At 41.0% G+C, this 23898-nt stretch overlaps 1 protein-coding gene across 2 annotated transcripts; it reads right to left on the bottom strand.

Moving 5' to 3' along the window:
• Positions 1–7737: 7737 nt before the first annotated feature.
• Positions 7738–17878, bottom strand: LOC130907288 (uncharacterized). Of its 2 annotated transcripts, none has more exons than XM_057822177.1 (2): positions 17746–17878; positions 7738–8449 (listed from the first exon to the last, which is right to left on the bottom strand). In XM_057822177.1, exon 2 carries the CDS (start codon positions 8430–8432, stop codon positions 7770–7772), a length of 663 nt encoding a protein of 220 aa, XP_057678160.1. In that variant the 5' UTR covers positions 8433–8449; positions 17746–17878; the 3' UTR covers positions 7738–7769. The 2 variants fall into 2 exon arrangements, with proteins under 2 accessions (XP_057678160.1, XP_057678159.1); XM_057822176.1 differs by lacking the exon at positions 17746–17878 and adding an exon at positions 15269–15391.
• Between the last annotated feature and the right edge of the window lie 6020 nt (positions 17879–23898).

Raw genomic sequence — 23898 nt, 5'->3', positions numbered from 1 at the left:
CCTTTCCTCATGAGGGTGCGCTGGCAGGCAAAGTTGGCAGCCCGGGCTCCTGGCTTGGTGGTCAGAGCATCCGCCTACCGTGCTGGACACGTCGTGCGAGCGGTGACATACGCACGCTTCATTATCAGAAAAATAACATTGCACAATCTACCACTTTGTTATAATATAATTTATGAAATTATTTTCACACATACACAGACTACAATAAAAATATATACATATAGGTTTTACTTCATGAGTGACATATGAGACTGTGACTGTATGTGGCAACTCCTCTTACTGGAACCAAAATTTCAAATGTTTATATGTATAATTTGTTGTTCGTTGATTTTTGGGTATCTGCCTGGCACTGCTGACCTACAGGAGACATCATATATTTAATATGACTCTGAGGTGCTGTTTATGTGTGCGTTTTGGTTTCATATGTATAGTTTTTTTTTTTTAATGTATTTATTATTTTTTTTATGATTCAGGGGGGACTGCTCCCCCCCCATACATCATGGTCACTCAGGTTTGATCCCATTGCTGAAGATGTATGCCAAATTTAACTTCTGTGACTGGAAAACAATGAAAAGAAAGTTGAAGAAAAAATATATACATTATACTTATGTGATAATCTATACATCGAGGAGTTGGTCAGACAATATTTTGCTAAATAACACCTTCCCAACAGACACACACACAAAAATTAACGAATCCCTCATGTGGTTGGGAGACAAATGTTTGTGATTATACAGTTAGCCAGTAGGTGGTTCCGTGGACACATGAAGCTCCAAGAAATATACCCTTTCTCGAACCAATTGGTTCAAGTGGTGCAATGCCTCATGAGGCTTCATCTCACTAACGAAAACATTAAGATGGGTTTTAATATAAAATTTCTATAACTTGTACTAACATTTGTCTTTTAAGAACTACAAGTCTTTCTATCCATGGATCGCTTTAACAGAATGTTAATAATGTTAATGCCATCTTGTTATAATAAACAAATACAGTCCTTATGTACCGTATGTTGAATGTATATATCCATCTTGTGTCTTATCTTTCCATTCGAACAATAATTTACAGAAAAATATGGCATATTTTATAGATGGTTTGAATTGCGATTAATTGCGATTAATTACGATTAATTAATTTTTAAGCTGTAATTAACTCGATTAAAAATTTTAATCGTTTGACAGCCCTATATATATATGTATATATATACATATATATTTATATGGTGGAAAACACTCAGGTGACTTGAAGTTCCGCTATACGCATCTGTGATACATCATTGGAAAGGTTAAAATCTCAATTTTCTGGGGAAGAAAAATTTTGAACAGGAGTGCGTTTAAAAAAAAAAAAAAAAAAAAAAAATTAAACAGCAAAACCCTAACTGGAGGCAAGAGCACGGGAGAGCAGAATTAAAGACGCCACGATTTTAACGAGATATTATCGCGTACCTACCTCTTTTCAAAAACTCCATGTAGCATGTATCCCCTGAGTGTCAAGACACAGCTATGAATGGGCACAGCCGGATTTTGGGGGAATTTTAAGAGTGAAACATGCTAATATAACAAGGGCCGCGATGCTGAAATGACATCAAGGAGTGGTCGAGATCTTAATTTTCATATATTTACCCTTTTAAACGTTTTTTTTCCCATTTTTGTTTGTTCGGATTGATTATCTATCATGTAAAATGTTGGGGAAAATGCGACAGTGACGAAAAAAAATACAATTAAGCGATAGTTATGAGGTAGACATCCGTGAATAATTTTTTTTTTTTTTTAACTAAATATTAGACATCAAATAATATTCTAAGCTAAAAATGACAGACATTTTGAATAACAGAATGAAAAAAACATTCAATATTCATCATTTTACACAAAACTCCAAAAAGGGGCTGGACAAAAGTATTGGCACCCTCGGCCTAATACTTGATAGCACAAACTTTAGACAAAATAACTGCGAACAGCCGCTTCCGGTATCCATCAATGACATTCTTACAATTCTCTGCTGGAATTTTAGACCATTCTTCTTTGGCCAACTGCTCCAGGTCTCAGATTTGAAGGGTGCCTTCTCCAAACTGCCATTTTCAGATGTCTCCACAGGTGTTCTATGATATTCATGTCTGGCCACTTTAGAAGTCCCCAGTGCTTTCTCTCAAACCATTTTCTCGTGCTTTTTGAAGTGTGTTTTGAGTCATTGTCCTGCTGGAAGACCCATGACCTCTGAGGGAGACCCAGCTTTCTCATACTGAGCCCTACATTATGCTACAAAATTTGTTGGTCATCTTCAGACTACATAATTCTATGCACACGGTCAAGCAGTCCAGTGCCAGAGGCAGAAAAGCAACCCCAAAACATCAGGGAACCTCCGCCATGTTTGACTGATGTTTTCTTTGCCGGCCTCGTTTTTTCTCCTGTAAACTCTATGTTAATGCCTTTTCCCAAAAAGCTCTATTGTTTTCTCATCTGACCAGAGAACATTCTTCCAAAACGTTTTTGGGTTTCTCAGGTAAATTTTGGCAAACTCCAGCTTGGCTTTTGTTATGTCTTTGGGCCAGAAGTGGGGTCTTCCTGGGTATCCTACCATAGAGTCCCTTTTCATTCAGACGCTGATGGATGACACTGTTGCACCCTGCAGGACAGCTTGAACTTGTTTGGATGTTAGTTCCATCCATCCATTATCTTCCGTTTAGTCCGGGGTCGGGTCGCGGGGGCAGCAGCTTTAGCAGGGAAGCCCAGACTTCCCTCTCCCCAGCCACTTCAGCTAGCTCCTCCGGCGGGATTCCAAGGCGTTCCCAGGCCAGCCGAGCGACATAGTCTCTCCAGCGCTTCCTGGGTCGACCCCGGGGCCTCCCGCCGGTGGGACATGCCCGGAACACCTCTCCAGGGAGGCGTCCAGGAGGCATTCGAACCAGATGCCCGAGCCACCTCAACTGTCTCCTCTCAACGCGGAGGAGTAGCGGCTCGACACCAAGCCCCTCCCGAATGACCGAGCTTCTCACCCTATCTCTAAGGGAGAGCCCGGACACCCTGCGGAGGAAACTCATTTCAGCCGCTTGTATCCGGGATCTTGTTCTTTCGGTCACGACCCACAGCTCGTGACCATAGGTGAGGGTAGGAACGTAGATCGACCGGTAAATCGAGAGCTTCGCCTTTTGGCTCAGCTCCTCCTTCACCACAACGGACCGGTGCAGAGTCCGCATCACTGCAGACGCTGCACCGATCCGCCTGTCAATCTCCCGCTCCCTCCTACCCTCACTCGTGAACAAGACCCCAAGATACTTGAACTCCTCCACTTGGGGCAGGATCTCCTCCCCGACCCGGAGAGGGCATGCCACCCTTTTCCGGCTGAGGACCATGGTCTCGGATTTGGAGGTGCTGATCTTTATCCCAACCGCTTCACACTCGGCTGCGAACCGCCCCAATGAGAGTTGGAGGTCACGGCTTGATGAAGCCAACAGCACCACATCATCTGCAAAAAGCAGAGATGACATGCTGAGGCCACCAAACCGGACACCCTCAACGCTTCGGCTGCACCTACAAATTCTGTCCATAAAAATTATGAACAGAATTGGTGACAAAGGGCAGCCTTGGCGGAGTCCAATCCTCACTGGGAACGAATTCGACTTACTGCCGGCAATGCGGACCAGACTCTGACACCGGTCGTACAGGGACCGAACAGCCCTGACCAAGGGGCTCGGTACCCCGTACTCCCGGAGCACCCTCCACAGGACTCCCCTAGGCACATCGCCTTCTCCAAATCCACAAAACACATGTAGACTGGTTGGGCGAACTCCCATGCACCCTCAAGGACCCTGCCGAGGGTGTAGAGCTGGTCCACTGTTCCACGGCCGAAAACCACACTGCTCCTCCTGAATCCGAGATTCAACTTCCCGACGGACCCTCCTCTCCAGCACCCCTGAATAGACTTTACCGGGGAGGCTGAGGAGTGTGATCCCTCTATAATTGGAACACACCCTCCGGTCCCCCTTTTTGAAAAGAGGGACCACCACCCCAGTCTGCCAATCCAGAGGCACTGTCCCCGATGTCCACGCGATGTTGTAGAGCCATGTCAGCCATGACAGCCCTACAACATCCAGAGCCTTTAGGAACTCCGGGCGGATCTCATCTACCCCCGGGGCCTTGCCACTGAGGAGATGTATGTTAGTTGAGGTTCTTTATCCACCATCCGCACAATCTTTCGTTGAAATCTCTCCTCAATTCTTCTTTTCCGTCCACATCTAGGGAGGTTAAACACAGTGCCATGGGCTTTACACCTATTAATGACACTGCGCACGGTAGACACAGGAACATTCAGCTCCTTGGAGATGGCCTTGTAGTGTTGAGATTGCCCATACTTCCTCACAATTTTGCTTCTCAAGTCCTTTAACAGTTCTGTAGTCTTCCTTCTTTTCTCCATGCTCAATATGGTGCACACAAGGACACAGGAAAGAGGTTGATTCAACTTTAATCCATTTTAACTGGCTGCACTTGTGATTTAGTTATTGCCACCACCTGTTATGTGCCACAGGCAAGTAACAGGTGCTGTTAATTACACAAATTAAAGAAGCATCACATGATTGTTCCAAGGGTGTAAATACTTAGTTTTTTGTTTTTTATTTTTGGAGTTTTGTGTAAAATTATAATGATTTAATTTTTTTCTCCATTCTCTTCTGTGTTTTTTCATTGCAGGCAAAATAAACGAAGATACTACTACCAAATCATTTGTAATTGCAATCATTTTCTGGGAGAAATTGAGCATTATCTGACAGAATTGCAGGGGTGCCAATTCTTTTGACCAGCACTGTATGTTGGGTGTTTTGGCTCTCTCGGTCAAAAAGGTTCCCGACGCCTGATCTGTTTGGTCTAAAAGACATCAACATTCAGTTACCAGGAGTATTAGAGCCAAAACTGCTTACTTCCTTTTAAATTTTTCTTTTATCTGATAAGTCCTTTTCCTGAGGTGTCAAATGTCCTGATTCCTCAAAGCACCACAATTTAATGGGTTTGATGGCAATAAGTGAGATGTGATTGCAAGAAATCAAGACCTTACATGAATATCAGCACAGTCACAATGGCGTAGTGCGGGCAGGCAGTAAGGGTGGGGCCGCTCTCTACCCCACCCGGGGGAATGACTGCAATCTCTCGCCCTCGCACCAGCACCGCAGCTCCTTATCAAACAAACGTTGTGACGCAGGAACTACAATACTGACATGTTCTGTCTTCACAGCCACTGTTTGGATTGTTGTTTATTGGAGCAGTGGTGACAGCTGGGGGATGGGAAACAGATGAGGCAGGGGAAAAGCTCACACAGTGACTCACAAGCGGAGAAAAAGATTGGGGAATGGAGGTGGAGGTTGTCGAGTATTTTCTTCTAATGACTACGGCCTCAGTCTGGTCGTAAAATGTAAGTATCTCTAGAGAGGTTCCACGGTGACCCGCTGTCACTCCACATACCTCCTCCGCATCCTCAGAGGCACAGAATGACCTCTGCTGTCATGCCAGGATGGAGAGGGTAGTTATTCATCTGGGTGAAAACGAGGAAACACTGCCACCTCCTGGCAGTGTACGTGAAAGTCAACTGAAGCCGATGAGACAGAGGTTTATCAATTATTTAAACAAGAAAACATTGTTTAAAATTAAAAGAACACAAATTTGGAAATATATTTGTGACAACTAACTTTACTTGTTAATATTGTGAAATAAACTAATGGAAGTAAACAGTAGTAGTAGTAGTTTCCACCTTCAAGATTACGTTTGTTCTCATCACTTTGTTGATCATTCGTGGACAAAATTCTACCAATCTGTGCAACATATGTTCACATTGGGTGTAGACTGATATGCCGGCCAGATGAGAGACCAAAATGAGGCAAAATTACAAATGTTACAGTTGCTGAATGCAGAAGGGCTGACACGGATTACGTTGTTACATGGAAATAATACAGGTATAAAGTAATTTTCATCTGGTTAGATTATAGTTATGAGCTCATCGCACATGAACATATAAACACAAATAGTTTGTCATTTTTTAACCTAAATCAAGAAAAATTGCTTTCAAATAATGTTTTGAATAATATCTATTCTCGAATTAAGAACTTTTCTGACAAACATGCTTTTTTATCTAGATTAAATCCACTAACATTTTGCTTAAATTAAGTCTGTTAAGCTTATTTTCAGGTAGCTATTTTTCTTGTTTCAAGAAATCTGAGTAAAATTTACTGGCAGGTAATTTCACTTATTTCTAATAGATTTACATCGAAAACAAGTTGTTTTTTTGTTTTAAGGAGGTGGGTTTTTACAGTGTATATGTACTGTGTATTGGTTCAGGTGATACACGTTTCGGGCATTCTCTGTGGACAAGGAGCATTGTCAGCCACAAAATGCAAGCCACCTCCGTATTAAAACGTGTGCCATGATCCCAGTATTTGACATACCATATTGGCCCGAATACAAGACGGCCCCCTCTTTTTCAAGACTCAAGGTTGAAAAGACTTTTTGAACACCAAATTAATTTTTATACCGAAAATAATTACAGTACATCCGAAACAAATAATTATAACAATATATTTGAATATATTTCAAATCTTAATGTCTGAACATTTAAATATGTGAACTAAAGTGCAATCACATTCATATATGAATGGCTTCTGGTTTTTGAAATGTAAATAAACCAATCTATTGTGATAAAACAACAAAATTGCAATAACTGCATTAAGCATCAAAGTGAAGTCTAACTAACTGTGGTCTTGAAAGAAATCTGAATAAAAAAAACATTGCAATAAAATAATGCAAACTGGTTAAACGAGAGTAGCTGAGATCTGTCATGACAGAACATCGCTTCAATGATAATCGGCGCCATCTAGCGTCGTGAATGGGTATAATGTCTAGACCGCGAATATAAGACGACCCCCACTTTTTCAGTCTTATTTCAATGCAAAAAACACCGTCTTATATTCGGGCCAATACGGTATTACAAACCACGATGTTTACTCACTTCCACCTAAGTCCAATGGTCCCACAGTTGTCGGATTTGTTTTGGCTAATATTGGGGTGAACGGGAACCTTTTGAAACCCGAAAAGGCTCAAACGCCTCTCCCTGGTGCAGCAACAAAAAGCTGCAGCACATTTGGCTGGCGTGATGTGAAAAATAAACGAATTAGTCCACAAAATCAGCTGAATCCGTAGTCCATCTGCATGCTAGGAAGCAATGCTATATAGTGATATGCTGACTCGGGTGGCGTCACATTCGCATTCATCCTCAACCTGAGACTGGAGCCGGAAGTCACTCATTTTCATGGGGCGGGATTCAAAAATTGAATAAAACGATCGCTTCCACGCACATCCACGCAGTCCATTCATTCAGGAGCATAAAATACCACATGAAATATGAAATAAACATGCTTTTTTATGTACTTAGGTACTTAGGTACTTTAATTCTACATTCGTTTTTTTTTTTTTTTTTTTTTTTGCGTTTTTATTGTTCTATTATTTTATAGGAAAAATAAAGTCTGTTGAGTAACCTCTGAGGATTTGTGTCTTTAGTTATATAGCTATTAATTTTTTTATAAAAGTGCATTTTTCTATCCAGACGTAGGAGGCACACTTTAAATGTATAAAAGTGATAAGGCATCTGTGAGTGAACGTAGAGTAAAATTTTAAGTATCTCGGGGTCGGGCCGAGTGTCCTCTTTTTTGGAAATCAAAATATGGTCACCCTAGCTAAGTGCGTAAAAATGACGAGGCAGAATGAATGGCTGACTGAAAGAGCAGTTTCTTTTTATTATTATTTCATTGAGTGTGGATGATATCTTCTTTCCCACAGGAAGAAATCATTGACTTTTTGAGCGTGGTCTCTCACAGTTAGCAGGGTGCTACTTAAAAACCTGCTATCTCCTTCCATTTTATCTAGCTTCTTTTTCATTGTAGCTAGCTTCTTTTCAAACACGATGTTTGAATCGGTACATGTTGCAATATTAGCTAGCTTCTCTTCTAATGTAGCTAGCTTCTTTGCAATCACTATGTTTGATTTTGGACGTGTTTCCATTTCATCTAGCTTCCCTTCAATTGTAGCTAGCTTCTTTTCAATCATGAGGTTTGATCCCGGATGTTTTTCCATTGTAGCCAGCTTCTTTTCAAATGTAGCTAGCTTCTCTTCAATCACTGGGTTTGATTCTGTCTTCCCCGGTTGGCAAGGTGAGGTTGAGGGCTCGTCAAGTTCCCACTCATCGGACTCAAAGCTCATGGGGGTATAACGTAGTGTTGGCGACATCTGTTTGTGAATCATGCACAACTTCTCCGGCGCTGACTGCATCTTCACGAGCAAAAAACGTGAGGTTGAGGGCTCGTCATCTTCCCACTCATCGGAGTCAAAGCTCATGGTGGTATCACGTAGTGTTGGCGACATCTCTTTGTGAATCGTGCACAACTTCGCCGGCGCTGACTGCATCTTCACGAGCAAAAAGCCTGAAAACATTCAGAAATAATTTTCTGAGTGATTATTATATTGGTAGATTTTCTCCATGTCGTTTCTATTGGTGAAACATATACAGTCCCTGACAAAAGTCTTGTCACTTATCCGTTTTGTAGAAACAATTGCTAATAACCTGACTTTGAATTATTCAATTGGTTTCAGAAATGGCTCATATGAAAGCTATGACCCTCCCAAATGATGTTGAATGTACAAATATATATTTGCTTCACTGAAAAAAGGGTTATCATTTAATGAAGACATAAAGGTGAAATTTTGGCAAGACAAAAGTTTTGTCGCCTACAGAAAGTAGTGTGAACAAAAAATGTACTTCAAATACAAAAATATGTTACATAACATAAGCGAATTAAGTAGTGGGGCTGTGAGATGCAAATTTAATATTTTGTATGACTTCCATGGGCTTGAAGGACTGCATCCATGCGGTTCGGCAAGGATTCATACAATTTATTGAAGAAAACATCAGGAACATCAAAGAAAGCAGTCTTCCATGCCTCCCAGAGTTAGGGTTGCCACCTTTCAGAAATAAGAAAAACGGGACGCCCCCCTCGAGCCCAAAGCTGTACAGGCAGAGAAAAAAAGGGACATCCCCAAAACTCCTAAAATGCATTGAAATGTATCTATTCATTTATATTCTGTATTAGTTCAATACGGAACGCAACATTTAATTCCCAATTTCAGATCGTTCCTTATTTTAAGGGACAGGTGGCAACCCTACCCAGAGTTCATCAACATTCTTGGGTTTCGTCTTCCATGCTTCCTCTTTCATCCTACCCCAGACATGCTAAATTATGTTAATGTCTGGTGACTGAGTGAATCTCGGATCCACGCAGGCTCCAGTAGGTCTCATGCAATATTTGCAGCGACTGTGGTGTAATTTAATGGTAGATTCATCTGAAAAATCCTCCTTTTGCCAAAAAACAGTATATTTTTGCACATTCAACATTCTTTGGTAGAGTCTTAGCTTTCATATGAGCCATTTCTGAAACCAATTGAATAATTAAAAGTCAGGTTATTAGCAATTGTTTCTACAAAAAGCGACAAAACTTTTGTCAGGGACTGTACACACCTGTCAACCCGAGGCCCTTGGCAATCTTACAAATATTGACGTATGCCCTTACAAATTGGTGACTAATCTTACGTTTTATATAGCGTGCAATATGAAACAAAAATAAAACTCAATTATTAAAATAATATGAATTTATTGGTAATATTATCACGTATAACCTGGTGCAATCAAAGAACAATCAATATCTTCAGCTACATCATGATTACTAAAATTTAATAGTGACTTTTGTTGTAATTGTATGTAGCACTTTTGGCAATTTCGATCATGTCTTTTGATGGCTGCACTTCATGGCATTTCAGCTCACAATTCAGTTTGACTTGAAGGTAGTTTGTTAGTGTGTCCAATTATAAATAAAAAAAGGTCAGTTGATAAAATTAACTTACCGATGCAATCTTTGAGTTAGGGAACATTTCTTTTGCTAATTCTGAGAAGTAGGGTTGTTCCGATCATGTTTTTTTTTTTGCTACCGATACGATCCTGATCGTTTTAGTTTGAGTATCTGCCGATCCCGATATTTCCCGATCCGATTGCTTTTTTTTTTTTGCTCCCGATTCAATTCCAATCATTCCCGATAATTTTTCCCGATCATATTCATTTTGGCAATGCATTAAGAAAAAAATGAATAAAACTCGGACGAATATATACATTCAACATACAGTACATAAGTACTCTATTTGTTTATGATGACAATAAATCCTCAAGATGGCATTTACATTATTAACATTCTTTCTGTGAGAGGGATTGACGGATAGAAAGACTTGTAATTCTTAAAGGATAAATGTGACTTTGTATATTGTGACTAAATATTGCCATCTAGTGTATTTGTTGAGCTTTCAGTAAATGATACTGTAGCCATTTTACTGTTCTGCCCAAATGCATGATGGGAAGTGCAACCATGACTGGGCGTAGTGACACCAATTCATATATCTTCTCTGCGTTGGGAAGTAACATACAGTGTTAAGAAACGATATTTCTAATCGTTGAGAGAGGGATTTTAAGGCTTTAGCCAATTAAACAGAGGTTCTAAAGACTGCCAAAATTCTCTCTACTCATTTTACGTTGCCTGTTAGCTCTATATATAGGTAAAACGGCGCCAGTATAGATTGAACGCGACAATGCGTGAGTGGGTCGTGCAGCGCATGCGTTAATTGCATTAAATATTTTAACGTGATTCATTTTTTAAAAATTAATTACCACCGTTTACGCGATAAATTTGATAGCCCTACTGTAAGTCAAAACTAAAGACTCTGGATGAATGTAAGACATTTTGTCAGTAACGTTAAATATAATTAGAAATGGATTTAATTAAAAAACATTTATATACAGTGGGGAGAACAAGTATTTGATACACTGCCAATGGGTTTTCCCATTGGCAGTGTATCAAATACTTGTTCTCCCCACTGAATATTAAAAAAAGGCGTGTCCGATATTTTTTTGCCGATTCCGATACTTTGAAAATGACGTGATCGGACCCGATCAATCTGGACATCTTTACTGAGAAGTGATCAGCAATAGTTGCAGGAAAATTGTGTTCGGCAACAAATTGGAAGAATAAAATCTCTGCTTTCGTCACAGCATAGCTTTTCATCCTGCAGACATGCATCTTCAGTGTTGTTAATCTTACTTTAAAAGAGTAATTAATTCCAGATACAAATTACTTCTCCCAAAAAGTAATTGAGTTAGTCACTCAGCTACCTGAATGTAAGAGTAATTAGTTCCTTGGCAAAGTAACTGGTGTTACCTTTCATGTTTTTTTCATTCAAAAAAAAAAAAAAAAAAAACCATAGTAATGTTTGCTATGTTTGGAAGTCATTTAATGTTGTGAATTAACCGTTAAAGTTGTTAAAATTGCTCCCGTTGTTGCATTAGTTCCCTTCTGTCTCCTTTCGACATGTGAAAGTTTTAAACTGTTTCATCATTTAAAGATCGATTCAAGTCAAGATTTTGCCGATTTAGGAGTATTTTAGATAAAAAGTTACTTCGGTTCGCTAGGAAGGTTCACTACAACAGAGCCTTTCTGAGAAGTCTACTGCTTTAAGATTGCGGCTCTACTAACGCCCCCGAGTCCGTCATTTCGCATCTAGTTTATATACATGTGATATCTAGCATAGCATCATGTCGGCGTAGTTTGTAGGCTGTCGGCTACAGTCAGGTATTATTGGAGCCACCTAGCCTAGCATCGCGTTTGCAACAGCGTCACAACACTCTTGCTCTTTCCCACTCTCATTCTTCTCTCTCCGTGTCTGACTTTTCTCGTGTCATTCGACTAACGTAGTAACGTTTCTGCATAAAATCCCCATCAATTGTGATTTGATCTTAAGTCAAAATCACACAGATGAAAAAAACAGTGACTGCTTTGACTAAAAACACCCCATGGACTTCATAATAATTGACAGGACATTTGCCGTATGGCCGGCGCACCGCCGGGCCCGTAGGGGGCTGAGTGAGTCAACTTCATTTCATTTCAAGTCGATGGGAATGACTCTTACACATACTTTTGAACACTCAGGTTAAATTACATTCAAAATGTACGAAATCTGGACTACATACTAACAGCAAGGATTGTCAGATCAGCCTGACAAATCCTTTAGGACTAATCCTGGCCCATTCATCTCTACAAAACTGCTGGAGTTCAGTCAGATTCCTGAGATGTCTGGCATGAATCGCTGTCTTTAGGTCATGCAACAGCATCTCAATGGGGTTCAAGTGTGGACTTTGACTTGGTCACTCCAGAACGTGTATTTTGTTCTTCTGAAACCATTCTGAAGGTGATATATTTCTGTGTTTTCGATCATTGTCTTGTTGCAGCATCCATCCTCTTTTTAGCTTCAACTGTCTGACCGACGGCGTCAGGTTTTCCTGCAAAACATGCTGATAAACTTTTGGATTCATTGTTCCATTAATGATTGCAAGTTGTCCATGCCCTGAGGAAGCAAAACAGCCCCAAATGAGGTGTTGATGTTGGTGAGCTGTTCCATTTTTCCTCCACACATGATGTTGTGTGTTACTCCCAAACAATTCAACTTTGGTCAATTTTTTCTTTTATCCCAGACAACAGTAGGTTATTTAAATACCATACATGTTTCGGCGAACACTTCCACCTTCGTCAGAGGGTCACTGGTGTTGGTGTGACGAGTCTTTATTAGCTGATGGATGAAGGTGTGACTCACCTTTCAGATTGACAGGCAAGTGACACCCTCTGCTGACCATTCACTCTTCCAGGATGCTGGTCCAGGTCATAAGAGAGCATGTACGCCACCTCGTCCGTGTTGATGGTCCACGGGCCCCCTCTGGCGGATCTCAATGGCCTCCCTGATCCAGCACTGATGTTTGTTTTCTTCGGTGAGGTCACGTTTTCAGGCGTTTTCAGGTGAGTCACGCCTTCATCCATCAGCTGATAAAGACGCGTCACACCAACACCAGTAACCATTTAAGTAATTAAATCACCTACTATTGTCTGGGATTAAAAAAAATGTGACTAATCTATAAGTAGGCAAAATGAACCTAATACAACAATTCAAATTTAATTTCATCAGTCCATTAAAAATATTTTGCTAAAACATCTGTGGAGTGTCCAAGTGCCTTTTTGCGAACATTAAACAAGCAACAATGTTTTTATGTTTTTTTTTCAAACAACAGTGGCTTCCTCCATGGAGTCCTCCCACAAACACCATTCTTGGCCATAGTTTAACATATAGTTGATGTGTGCACAGAGATATTGGACTGTGCGAGTGATTTCTGTAAGTCTTTAGCAGACACTTTATGGTTCTCTTTTACCTCTATGAGTATTCTGCGCTGAACTTTTGGCATCATCTTTGGTGGACGGCCACTCCTTGTGAGAGAATCAAAAGTGCCAAACTCTATTTGTAGACAACTTCTTTGACTCTTGATTGATGAACATCCTTTCCCAGCTTTATACAAATCAAAAATCCTTGATCACAGGTCTTCAGATAGCTCTTTTGCCCAGCAATGATGCACATCAGACAATGCTTCTCATCAAGACATTTCTTACCAGGTGTGTGTTTTATAATGGGCAGGGCAGCTTTAAACCACTCATCAGTGATTGGGCACACACCTGACTTAAAATGTTTGGTAAAAAATGGTTTCAATGGCGTACCGCAAGCAACACGTCACTTCCGCTCATTAATATTCATGACATTAGCTACTGTTGCTAAGTAGGGACAAGTCACCGGTTGTCCCCAATAGGAAATGAATGGAAATCATGTCCGAAGGAGATTCTCTTCGAAAATGATGTGCCTGGTGCCAAATTCACGGGCAAAGATGGGAAAGAACATAAAAATGTTGAGTTAAAGAGATGGCTTGAGTGTCGAAGGCTGAAAAAGACGAAAAAAACAAGCGACCTAAGCATAGCTTTAGCTTTTTTATTGACGTGACTGACAATGACATTCTCCTGTTTCAACAAGCTATCCTTTACCATCAGCCCTGTCTTTCTTATATATCCTCTGGTTGTCCTACGTCTCTTACCGTTCTTGGGGGTAATTTAGTTAGCTTTGTGTAGCTATCGCAAATGCTAGTCAGTGACAGCCAACGAAGACTTTTAATTTTTTCATTGATAACACATCTTAATTCTATAATTTATTTACACTTCCCCCTTTCTAAATTTTTTTTTTATATATATATAACAGAAACGGTAACAGTGGCAGTCAGATAGCATTGTAATTCTTTTCAGGTCATTCATTGTCAGACAGAAGCAGTACGGCACAACGTTACACTAAAAAAATACGTTAAAAATATAAAAATGGCTTACCTCTTTGTCCTCTGAAAGACCATGCCAACCCAACATAATGTTTACTGCATATGAAATGTGAATGGATTCACCGAGCTGGTGTTAAAGTCCGCGCAAGTTGATTCGTTCTACACATTTTTTCCTCCCGAGTTTTTGGTTTCCGGAAACGCATGAAGAAAACATCCTTCATGTGTCGTAATGTCTAAAGTCGTTTCTACAAGTTCCAAAAAAGCAATGCGTGATCGGCATGTTCATTTTTGAAAGATTACCGGCGAAAAGTATCACAAAATACGTTGTGTCTATGCGAGGGCGGGTCTACAATGTCCCACTTCGGCTTTACTTCCGCTCGACGATGTGACGTCACGGTCTAAAAATAGCCTGCGTGCGGTACGCCATTGCTCTTTAAGCATTCCTAGGCAGAGGGTTCATTTACTTTTTCCCCCCTTCAGTCATTGTTTGGATGCTATCCTGATTAAAATATGATAACCTATAAATATTTGGGTGGTTTTAGTTAAAGCAGACACTATTTTCATCTGTGTGATTTTGACAAAGATCAGATTACATTTGATGGTGATTTTATGCAGAAATGTGAGAAATTCCAAAAGGTTCAGATACTTTTTCATACCACAGTATGCCTTTTCTAGCAATCTCGATTGAACCCCCTAACCTGCATTATTTCAGGATAGTTAAAGTACAACAACAAAGGCAAGGCACGGGCCGTCACGTGCCACGGTCATTAACAGAGCAAATAAACCACACGTCACACATAACCCATGACAACAGCAAGACAGTTGACACAGTGAAACATTCACAGGTTTACGTCGGAATTCCCGGACATGTCATCTATATTATATCCATGATCATCGGGTGTTTCGGCCATTACCGCTAGACCAACCCAATCGAGGAAGGCACGCTAGGATTGTCCTACTGTATATTTAGTGTTGTTCTAGAATTGTATTGAATTTAAAATTCTATATTTACCAATATTGAAGGAATTCTCTCGGTACACGAAGGCGTCACTGCAGTCAACCAGTTATCATTCTAATGTCAGTCAGTCAGTCAGTCCCTTCGAAGATCAAAGACGGTCATACACAAAGTGCTTCAAATCCTATTGGTTTAGACAGTCCAAATAATGTTTCATCATCCATCCTTTTAAGCTATGATGTTAATATCATTCATATATGAAAGTCAAAAGTTATATAAACATAAGCCGTTTCAGTCTGCAAGCAGTATGTTTAAAACCCATGATCTTGAATTAAATTTAATGAGGTGGTGTGTACCTATTTAAGATTTTTTTTTCTTGACAGCAGGGGCATAATATTCATTTCTAAAAAGCTCCGCTAAAAAGCTAAAAAGCATGTACACAAAAATTGTGCGCACAAACACACACACGAGTGCACTACTGTCTTCTCGTGTATTCAGTTAGGAAACGTCTTTGTACAAAATGACAAAAAGCGGTACCTAAACACGACATATGCATAATGAGTGTCAAGTTAACAACCCGACATGCGTACAGTGGGGAGAACAAGTATTTGATACACTGCCGATTTTGCTGGTTTTCCCACTTGAAAGCTATGTAGAGGTCTGTAATTTGTATCATAAGGTCTCTTCAACTGTGAGGGACGGAATCTATTACAAAAATCCAGAAAATCACATTGTATAATTTTTAAATAATAAATTTGTATTTAACTGCATGAAATAAGTATTTGATACATTACCAACTAGTAAATATGTCGGCTCTTATTTCTTTTTTAAGAACCCGTCCTGTTCTCCACTCATTACCGGAAGTAACTGCACCTGTTTGAACTTGTTACCTGTATATAAGACACCTGTTCACATGCTCAAACAAATAAACTCCACCCTCTCCACAATGGCCAAGACCAAAGAGCTGTGTAAGGACATCAGGGATAAAATAATAGACCTGCACAAGGCTGGGATGGGCTACAGGAAAATAAGCAAGCAGCTTGGTGAGAAGGTAACAACTGTTGGAGCGATTATTAGAAAATGGAAGAAGTTCAAGTTGACGGTCAATCTGCCTCGTTCTGGGGCTCCATGCAAGATCTCACCTCGTGGGGCATCACTGATCATGAGGAAGGTGAGGAATCAGCCCAGAACTACACGGCAGGACCTGGTCAATGACCTGAAGAGAGCTGGAACCACAGTCTCGAAGAAAACCATCGGAAACACATTACGCCATCGTGGATTAAAATCCTACAGCGCACGCAAGGTCCCGCTGCTGAAGCCAGTGCATGTCCAGACACGTCTGAAGTTTGCCACTGACCATCTGGATGATCCAGAGGAGCAATGGGAGAAGGTCATGTGGTCGGATGAGACCAAAATTGAACTTTTTGGTCTAAACTCGGCTCGTCGTGTTTGGAGGAAAAAGAAGGATGAGTACAACCCCAAGAACACCATCCTAACTGTGAAACATGGAGGAGGAAACATCATTTTTTGGGGCTGCTTCTCTGCCAAGGGTACAGGACGGCTGCACCGTATTGAGGGGAGGATGGATGGGGCTATGTATCGCCAGATCTTGGCTGAAAACCTTCCTTCAGTGAAAGCCCTGAACATGGGTCGTGGCTGGGTCTTCCAGCATGACAACGACCCAAAGCACACAGCTAAGGCAACTAAAGAGTGGCTCCGTAAGAAGCATCTTAAGGTCCTGGAGTGGCCTAGCCAGTCACCAGATCTGAACCCGATAGAAAATCTATGGAGGGAGCTGAAAGTCCGTGTTGCCCGGCAGCAGCCCCGAAACCTGAAGGTTCTGGAGAAGATCTGCATGGGGGAGTGGGCCAAAATCCCTGCTGCAGTGTGTGCAAACCTTGTCAAGGACTACAGGAAACGTTTGGTATCAGTAATAGCAAACAAAGGTTTCTGTACCAAATATTAAGTTCAATTTTTGTGATGTATCAAATACTTATTTCATGAAATTAAATGCAAATGTATTATTTAAAAATCATACAACGTGATTTTCTGTTTTTTTTTGTATTAGATTCGGTCCCTCACAGTTGAAGATAACTTATGATACAAATTACAGACCTCTACATGCTTTGCAAGTGGGAAAACCAGCAAAATCGGCAGTGTATCAAATACTTGTTCTCCCCACTGTATGTGACTAAAAAATAATACAATGAAAGAATGCAAACGAACACAAGTCAACAGCCAGCCAAAGGCCATTCTAACTGAATACGGGAGTCAGGAAGTAATGTCAAAGCACCAAATGCTTTGTTCAGCTGTGCTGTCATATCCAAATATGAACCGAGCGAAACTAAAGAAAATGAAAAAATGTATGTAAAATCAAGATAAGCTTCAATTTTTAATATGTTGCATATAAATTCCTAAACAAGGCCTTGAAGTTCTGTCATACACACGATGCGGTTTTCTACAAGTTGCGCAAACGTACCAAAATATCACAAAAATACTGGTAAACAACTTTTATTAGAAAATATTGTACTTACAGATGATTCTTTTGAAGGCGTAAACAACACGATGCCTTTCAACAAAGTGAGCACAATGAGGAATTTTGACCAGTTCTCGTCAACAGGCAGACTGACAAGAACACTATGAAAGCGGCCGCTACATTACTTGCTGTCAAGCGATTGCCAAAATAAATGCATGAATGAAAATGCACTTTATCAATAAAGGACAGAACAATCTACATGAAAGCATGATTATAATGTTAACAATATGATTATTCAATGAAAAGTACCGTATTTTCGCAGCAATAAGGCGCAGAGTAGATTGTGGGTGCAATTTCTGTAATGAACACACAAGGCGCTCTGAATAATTGGGCGCAACATACGGTAGCATGCGTGCACGCTAAAACGCGAAAATACGCTTGCATGCATGACGGCTTGGATGTGCTTTATCGAAGTACTGTAAGGGTGTACCCACGATACGTTTTGTTCAATCATCCACAAATCCATCAAAGTTCTCATCTTCTGTATCCGACTTGATGACTTCAGCCAAGTGAGCAAGTTCATCCATCCAATACGTCATGTTCTCTCTCACTGTCAGAATTGGACTCGCTGATGCATAAACAGCATTAAAAAAATCTTAAATAGCATTATTATGTGAATTAGAATCATATTTTGAGACGATTCGACTATATACAACAATTTGGAAAAGCGCAGATGAAGAGAAATTAGTCTTTTAACACTAGAAAACCCAGCAGAGGCCGACTTGGCCTTTCCCAAGACAAACACTCCTAATTTTCCTTAGCAATGGCCGATTTGGCCTTTTCTCTGTGACTCATTTGATAGTTTGTGTCAGTTCAAGTCAAGCTACATTTATTTAATTACATTTCTTTATGAAGTTTGACACTTTTTACACATTTTTTAATTCACTTCTCCTATACTCCACACATAGAGAAGAATGGCCCAAATGTATACATTGTTTTGAAGAAGAAAAAAAAGCGTTTTCGAACTGCAGTTTGAGTGTTAAGCAGGAATTGTGTCTATAGTTTAGAAGGACTGAATCAGGGGCATGGAGTATGGATTGTGGTCATTGTGTCTGAAGTTAATGTATGTCTAGTGGTTGCATTTCGATATGAACGGCTGTTGTCCGTCCGAAAACGACTTGCTGATTCAAAAGCACTTGGGTCATTTTTGCCACCTCTGGGTTTTCCGGGGGAGAGGCCATATCGGCCATTGTTTGGGACTAGTTGGAGTACCAGAATTCTCTGGGACTTCTAGTGTTAATCTGCCGTTTAGCCCCGCCTGTTATAATAGCGCTCTAGCGTCAGCTGAAGGATGACTTCGGCAGGGTCACGATTTCATCTAATTTAGGGGCCGTTTACATGGTGACTCTCCGAGAAGACGAAAAATTTAATGTTTGCATCAACAGGGGGGCAAATAAGTACAGTATTTAGTCAACCACAAATTGTGCAAGTTCTCCAACTTGAAAAGATTAGAGAGGCCTGTAATTGTCAACATGGGTAAACCTCAACCATGAGGGACAGAATGTGGAGAAAAAAGAAAACGAAAATCACATTGTTTGATTTTTAAAGAATTTATTTCCAAATTAGAGTGGAAAATAAATATTTGGTCACCTACAAACAAGCAAGATTTCTGGCTGTCAAAGAGGTCTAACTTCTTCTAACGCTAGGCCACTCCGGATCTTTTTAGAAATGAATATTCTGCCCCGCCGTCAAGAAAAAAAAATCTTAAGTAATAATAGCATTATCATGTGAATTAGAATCATATTTTGAGACGATTCGACTATATACAACAATTTGGAAAAGCGCAGATGATGAGAAATTAGTCTTTTAATCTGCCGTTTAGCCCCGCCTGTTATAATAGTGCTCTAGCGTCAGCTGGAGGATGACTTCGGCAGGGTCACGATTTCATCTGATTTAGGGGCCGTTTACATGGTGACTCTCCGAGAAGACGAAAAATTTAATGTTTGCATCTACAGTGGGGTATAAGGATTTAGCCACTTATTAAGCAAGTTCTCCCACTTGAAAATATTCGAGAGGCCTGTAATTGGCAGCATGGGTAAACCTCAACCATGAGAGACAGAATGTGAAAAAAAAAAAAAAACAGAAAATCACATTGTTTGATTTTTAAAGAATTTATTTGCAAATCATGGTGGAAAATAAATACAGTATTTGGTCAATACCAAAAGTTCATCTCAATACTTTGTTATGTACCCTTTGTTGGCAATAACGGAGGCCAAATGTTTTTGTAACTCTTCACAAGCTTTTCACACACTGTTGCTGGTATTTTGGCCCATTCCTCTATGCAGATCTCCTCTAGAGCAGTGATGTTTTGGGGCTGTCGTTGGGCAACACGGACTTTCAACTCCCTCCACAGATTTTCTATGGGGTTGAGATCTGGAGACTGGCTAGGCCACTCCAGGACCTTGAAATGCTTCTTACGAAACCACTCCTTTGTTGCCCTGGCTGTGTGTTTGGGATCATTGTCATGCTGAAAGACCCAGCCACGTCTCATCTTCAATGCCCTTGCTGATGGAAGGAGATTTTCACTCAAAATTTCTTGATACATAGCCCCATTCATTCTTCCCTTTACACGGATCAGTCGTCCTGGTCCCTTTGCAGAAAAACGGCCCCAATGCATGATGTTTCCACCCCCATGCTTTGCAGTGGGTATGGTGTTCTTCGGATCCAATTCAGTATTCTTTCTCCTCCAAACACGAGAACCTGTGTTTCTACCAAAAAGTTCTATTTCGGTTTCATCTGACCATAACACATTCTCCCAGTCCCCTTCTGGATAATCCATTTGCTCTCTAGTGAACTGGAGATAGGCCTGGCAGTGCAGGATTTGAGTCCCTGGCGGCACATTGTGTTACTGATAGTAGCCTTTGTTACTGTGGTCCCAGCTCTCTGTAGGTCATTCACTAGGTCCCCCCGTGTGGTTCTGGGATTTTTGCTCAACGTTCTTGTTATCATTTTGACGCCACGGGTTGAGATCTTGCATGGAGCCCCAGATCGAGGGAGGTTATCCGTGGTCTTGTATGTCTTCCATTTTCTAATAATTGCTCCCACAGTTGATTTCTTTACACCAAGCGTTTTACCTATTGCAGATTCAGTCTTCCCAGCCTGGTGCGGGTCTACAATTTTGTCTCTGGTGTCCTTCGACAGCACTTTGGTCTTGGCCATAGTGGAGTTTGGAGTGTGACTGACTGACGTTGTGGACAGGTGTCTTTTATACCGATAATGAGTTAAAACAGGTGCCATTAATACAGGTAACGAGTGGAGCCTCGTTAGACCTCGTTAGACGAAGTTAGACCTCTTTGACAGCCAGAAGTCTCTCTGTTTGTAGGTGACCAAATACTTATTTTCTACCATGATTTGCAAGTAAATTCTTTAAAAATCAAACAATGTGATTTTCTGGTGGGTTTTTTTTCCACATTCTGTCTCTCATGGTTGAGGTTTACCCATGTTGACAATTACAGGCCTCTCTAATCTTTTCAAGTAGGAGAACTTGCACAATTGGTGGTTGACTAAATACTTATTTGCCTCACTGTATATGGTTCCATCTCCATTCGACCTAGGTCGCAATTCCGCATCAAAACGATGTAGTATTCATGCCAGGCCCTAGGGGGCAGTGCAGACTTACGAAGGCAACAGCAAATGATGCACTTTGATGCACTTCAATCGGAAGACAACGCCCGCCCACTCCAAGCAATGGCATTTTTCTTTTGTTCCAAAAGGCACAAAAATGGAAACATTCAACATATTTAAATTAAAAATAAAATATTATAAAAACATTCAATTAAAGCCGATGTTCCACCATATTTGCTGTTTTTAATGTTTAGTAGCACCGCTGCGCACAGCCAATGTCACGTGTACGAGTGCTGACGGTATACGCGCAGGTCCCGCGCCGCGGGAGCTTTTGATATGCATGCGGAGCAAGCCCCCTCAAGCCCCTGCAATCGAATGCTTCCACTTTGGAGGCAAGATTTCAAGGTTTGCGTCTTTGCTTTCCTTCTTCGCCGACACCATACGAACGCGATGCCACTCCACAACACAGTCATTGCGTCTTGGTGTCGCAGAGTCGCCATGTAAACTGCCCCTTAGAATTAATCCCATTGAGGGGAAATTATTCAGAACGAGAAAAATGCGACAAAGAGAGCAGCAAAATGTCATTGTTTCAATCTCTCTACTCCAATATTTTTACAGGATATTCTTTTTATCTATATGTTTCCCCCAATTGCTAAATAAATTGTATGGTCATGACAAATAACTGCCTTGTGTTAAATGGAATATGAAATATTAAAAATGCATGGCAAAATTACTCCATAATGGGGAAAACTGTCGACTTCTTGCACCTCCCGAACGATATTTTATGCCACCAGGAGTAGGGCGGAGTGATATTGCATCGTTTTTTTCACCGCTGATTTTTTATGTCATAGCCAGCAGCAAGTAACCAGTTTATATTGCTCCTCGTTCTTCATAGGGAATTTGTGGAAACTTTCCGTTGCTCATTTCTTCTGTCTGTTTCAGCCTCTAAAAGCACATTTCACCATGTTGCCGGCCATCAGTTAACTCAGCAGACTGATGCTGCATTCGAGGAAGGTGGGTCAGAGTTTCCAACTTCCGATATGGAATAATATCATTGGAACACCTCCACTATTTGATCGCTTACTAGAAGGCAGGTTTGCTGGAAGTCAAAATGTCTTTTGATGTCCAAATAAAAAACAACTTGTCGCGATCAGCCATCTTTGCTGTTTACATTCACTTGGAACGCCTTGAGGTCGCAACTGGTATTCTCTAAGTGGGTTGAGTTGAGCACTCCTCTCTATTGTGGTCGTATTACGCATCTAAAAAAAATAGTCTCGCAGAATGAAATTAATTACGGCAGTTTGGTGTGACATTGTTTTGGCCGCATGGGTGTTTTGGAACAATGATCTGTGTTTAGGATTTATTTGACTATGTTTGATCTGTTCATAGATCTGTACCATTTTTTTCATTGGCATGCTAGGAAGGTGCCCTAGACTCGCGCTAGCTTAGCCACTCCTGAGCCCTGAAACTAACAAATAACTTGCAAACAGCACAGAATTTGTTGAAATCAACTCCACCAACCAATTAAATCCCTGCAAACTCAAAGATTAAGCATAATGTCAAAAATTAAGAACTGCCGCTTTAACATTAAATTGTTCCTCCAATCTAAATGAAACATAAATGTTCCATTACGAAATATGTATTCATTCAGTTTACCCGAATACATTCTCATAATGAGAGAGAGGGAGAGAGAGAGAGAGAGAGAGAGAGAGAGAGAGAGAGAGAGAGAGAGAGAGAGAGAGAGAGAGATGCTCTATCCCCACAGCTGTTCTGCATAGGCTTGAACCCCCTTAGCCAATTGATCAACAAGACTGACTATGGATACCAACCTAAGAATGGGGCCACAGGCAGTCACCTCCTCGACATGGATGTCATCAAGCTGTATGCTAAGAGTGAGTGAGACATTGACTCACTGATCCACACCACCAGGATCTACAGCAGGGATAATGTAATGTCATTTGGACTGGAGAAATGTGGCTGAATGGTGACAAAGAGAGGGAAGGTAGTCAAGACAGAGGTGGGTGCACTTCCAGAGGACATGATAGAAGATGTTGAGGAGAGCTTCAAGTACCTTGAAATACCACAGGCAAATGGTAACCACAAAGAGTCAACAGGGAAAGCTGCAACGGTCAAGTATCTGCAACGAGTAAGGCCGGTCCTACGAAGTCGGCTCAATGGCAAGAACAAGATCGGAGCAATTAACAGCTATGCCCTACCAGTGATCAGATACCCTGCTGGGATAATAAGCTGGCCAAAGGAGGAAGTTCAGACCACAGATGTGAAAACACGGAAACTGCTCACCGCGCATTGAGGGTTCCACCCCAAAATCAGTATCTAGAGCAGGGGTGGGCAAACTATTCCACAAAGGGCCGCAGGGGGTGCGGGTTTTTGTTGCAACCCATTAAGAGGACACCTTTTCACCAATCTGCTGTTTTACAAGTGCAATCAGTCAATTGCAGTTTGGTGCTTCTCATTTCTGCTGAAACCTCATTGGTTAAACACTCAGTGCTGGGTCAGTTGGAACAAAGACCAGGACCCACTGCGGCCCTCGAGGACCGGTTTGCCCACCCTTGATCTAGAGGCTACA

Source organism: Corythoichthys intestinalis, chromosome 19 (assembly GCF_030265065.1).
Source record: "Corythoichthys intestinalis isolate RoL2023-P3 chromosome 19, ASM3026506v1, whole genome shotgun sequence".
Lineage (NCBI taxonomy): Eukaryota > Metazoa > Chordata > Actinopteri > Syngnathiformes > Syngnathidae > Corythoichthys > Corythoichthys intestinalis.
The sequence above is the reverse complement of the archived record's forward strand: the minus strand, read 5'-3'. Positions and strand labels throughout refer to the sequence as shown.

Bases quoted from the DNA above. Each gene is read 5' to 3' on its own strand.
- LOC130907288 (XM_057822177.1), bottom strand. From the start codon at position 8,432: ATGCAGTCAGCGCCGGCGAAGTTGTGCACGATTCACAAAGAGATGTCG.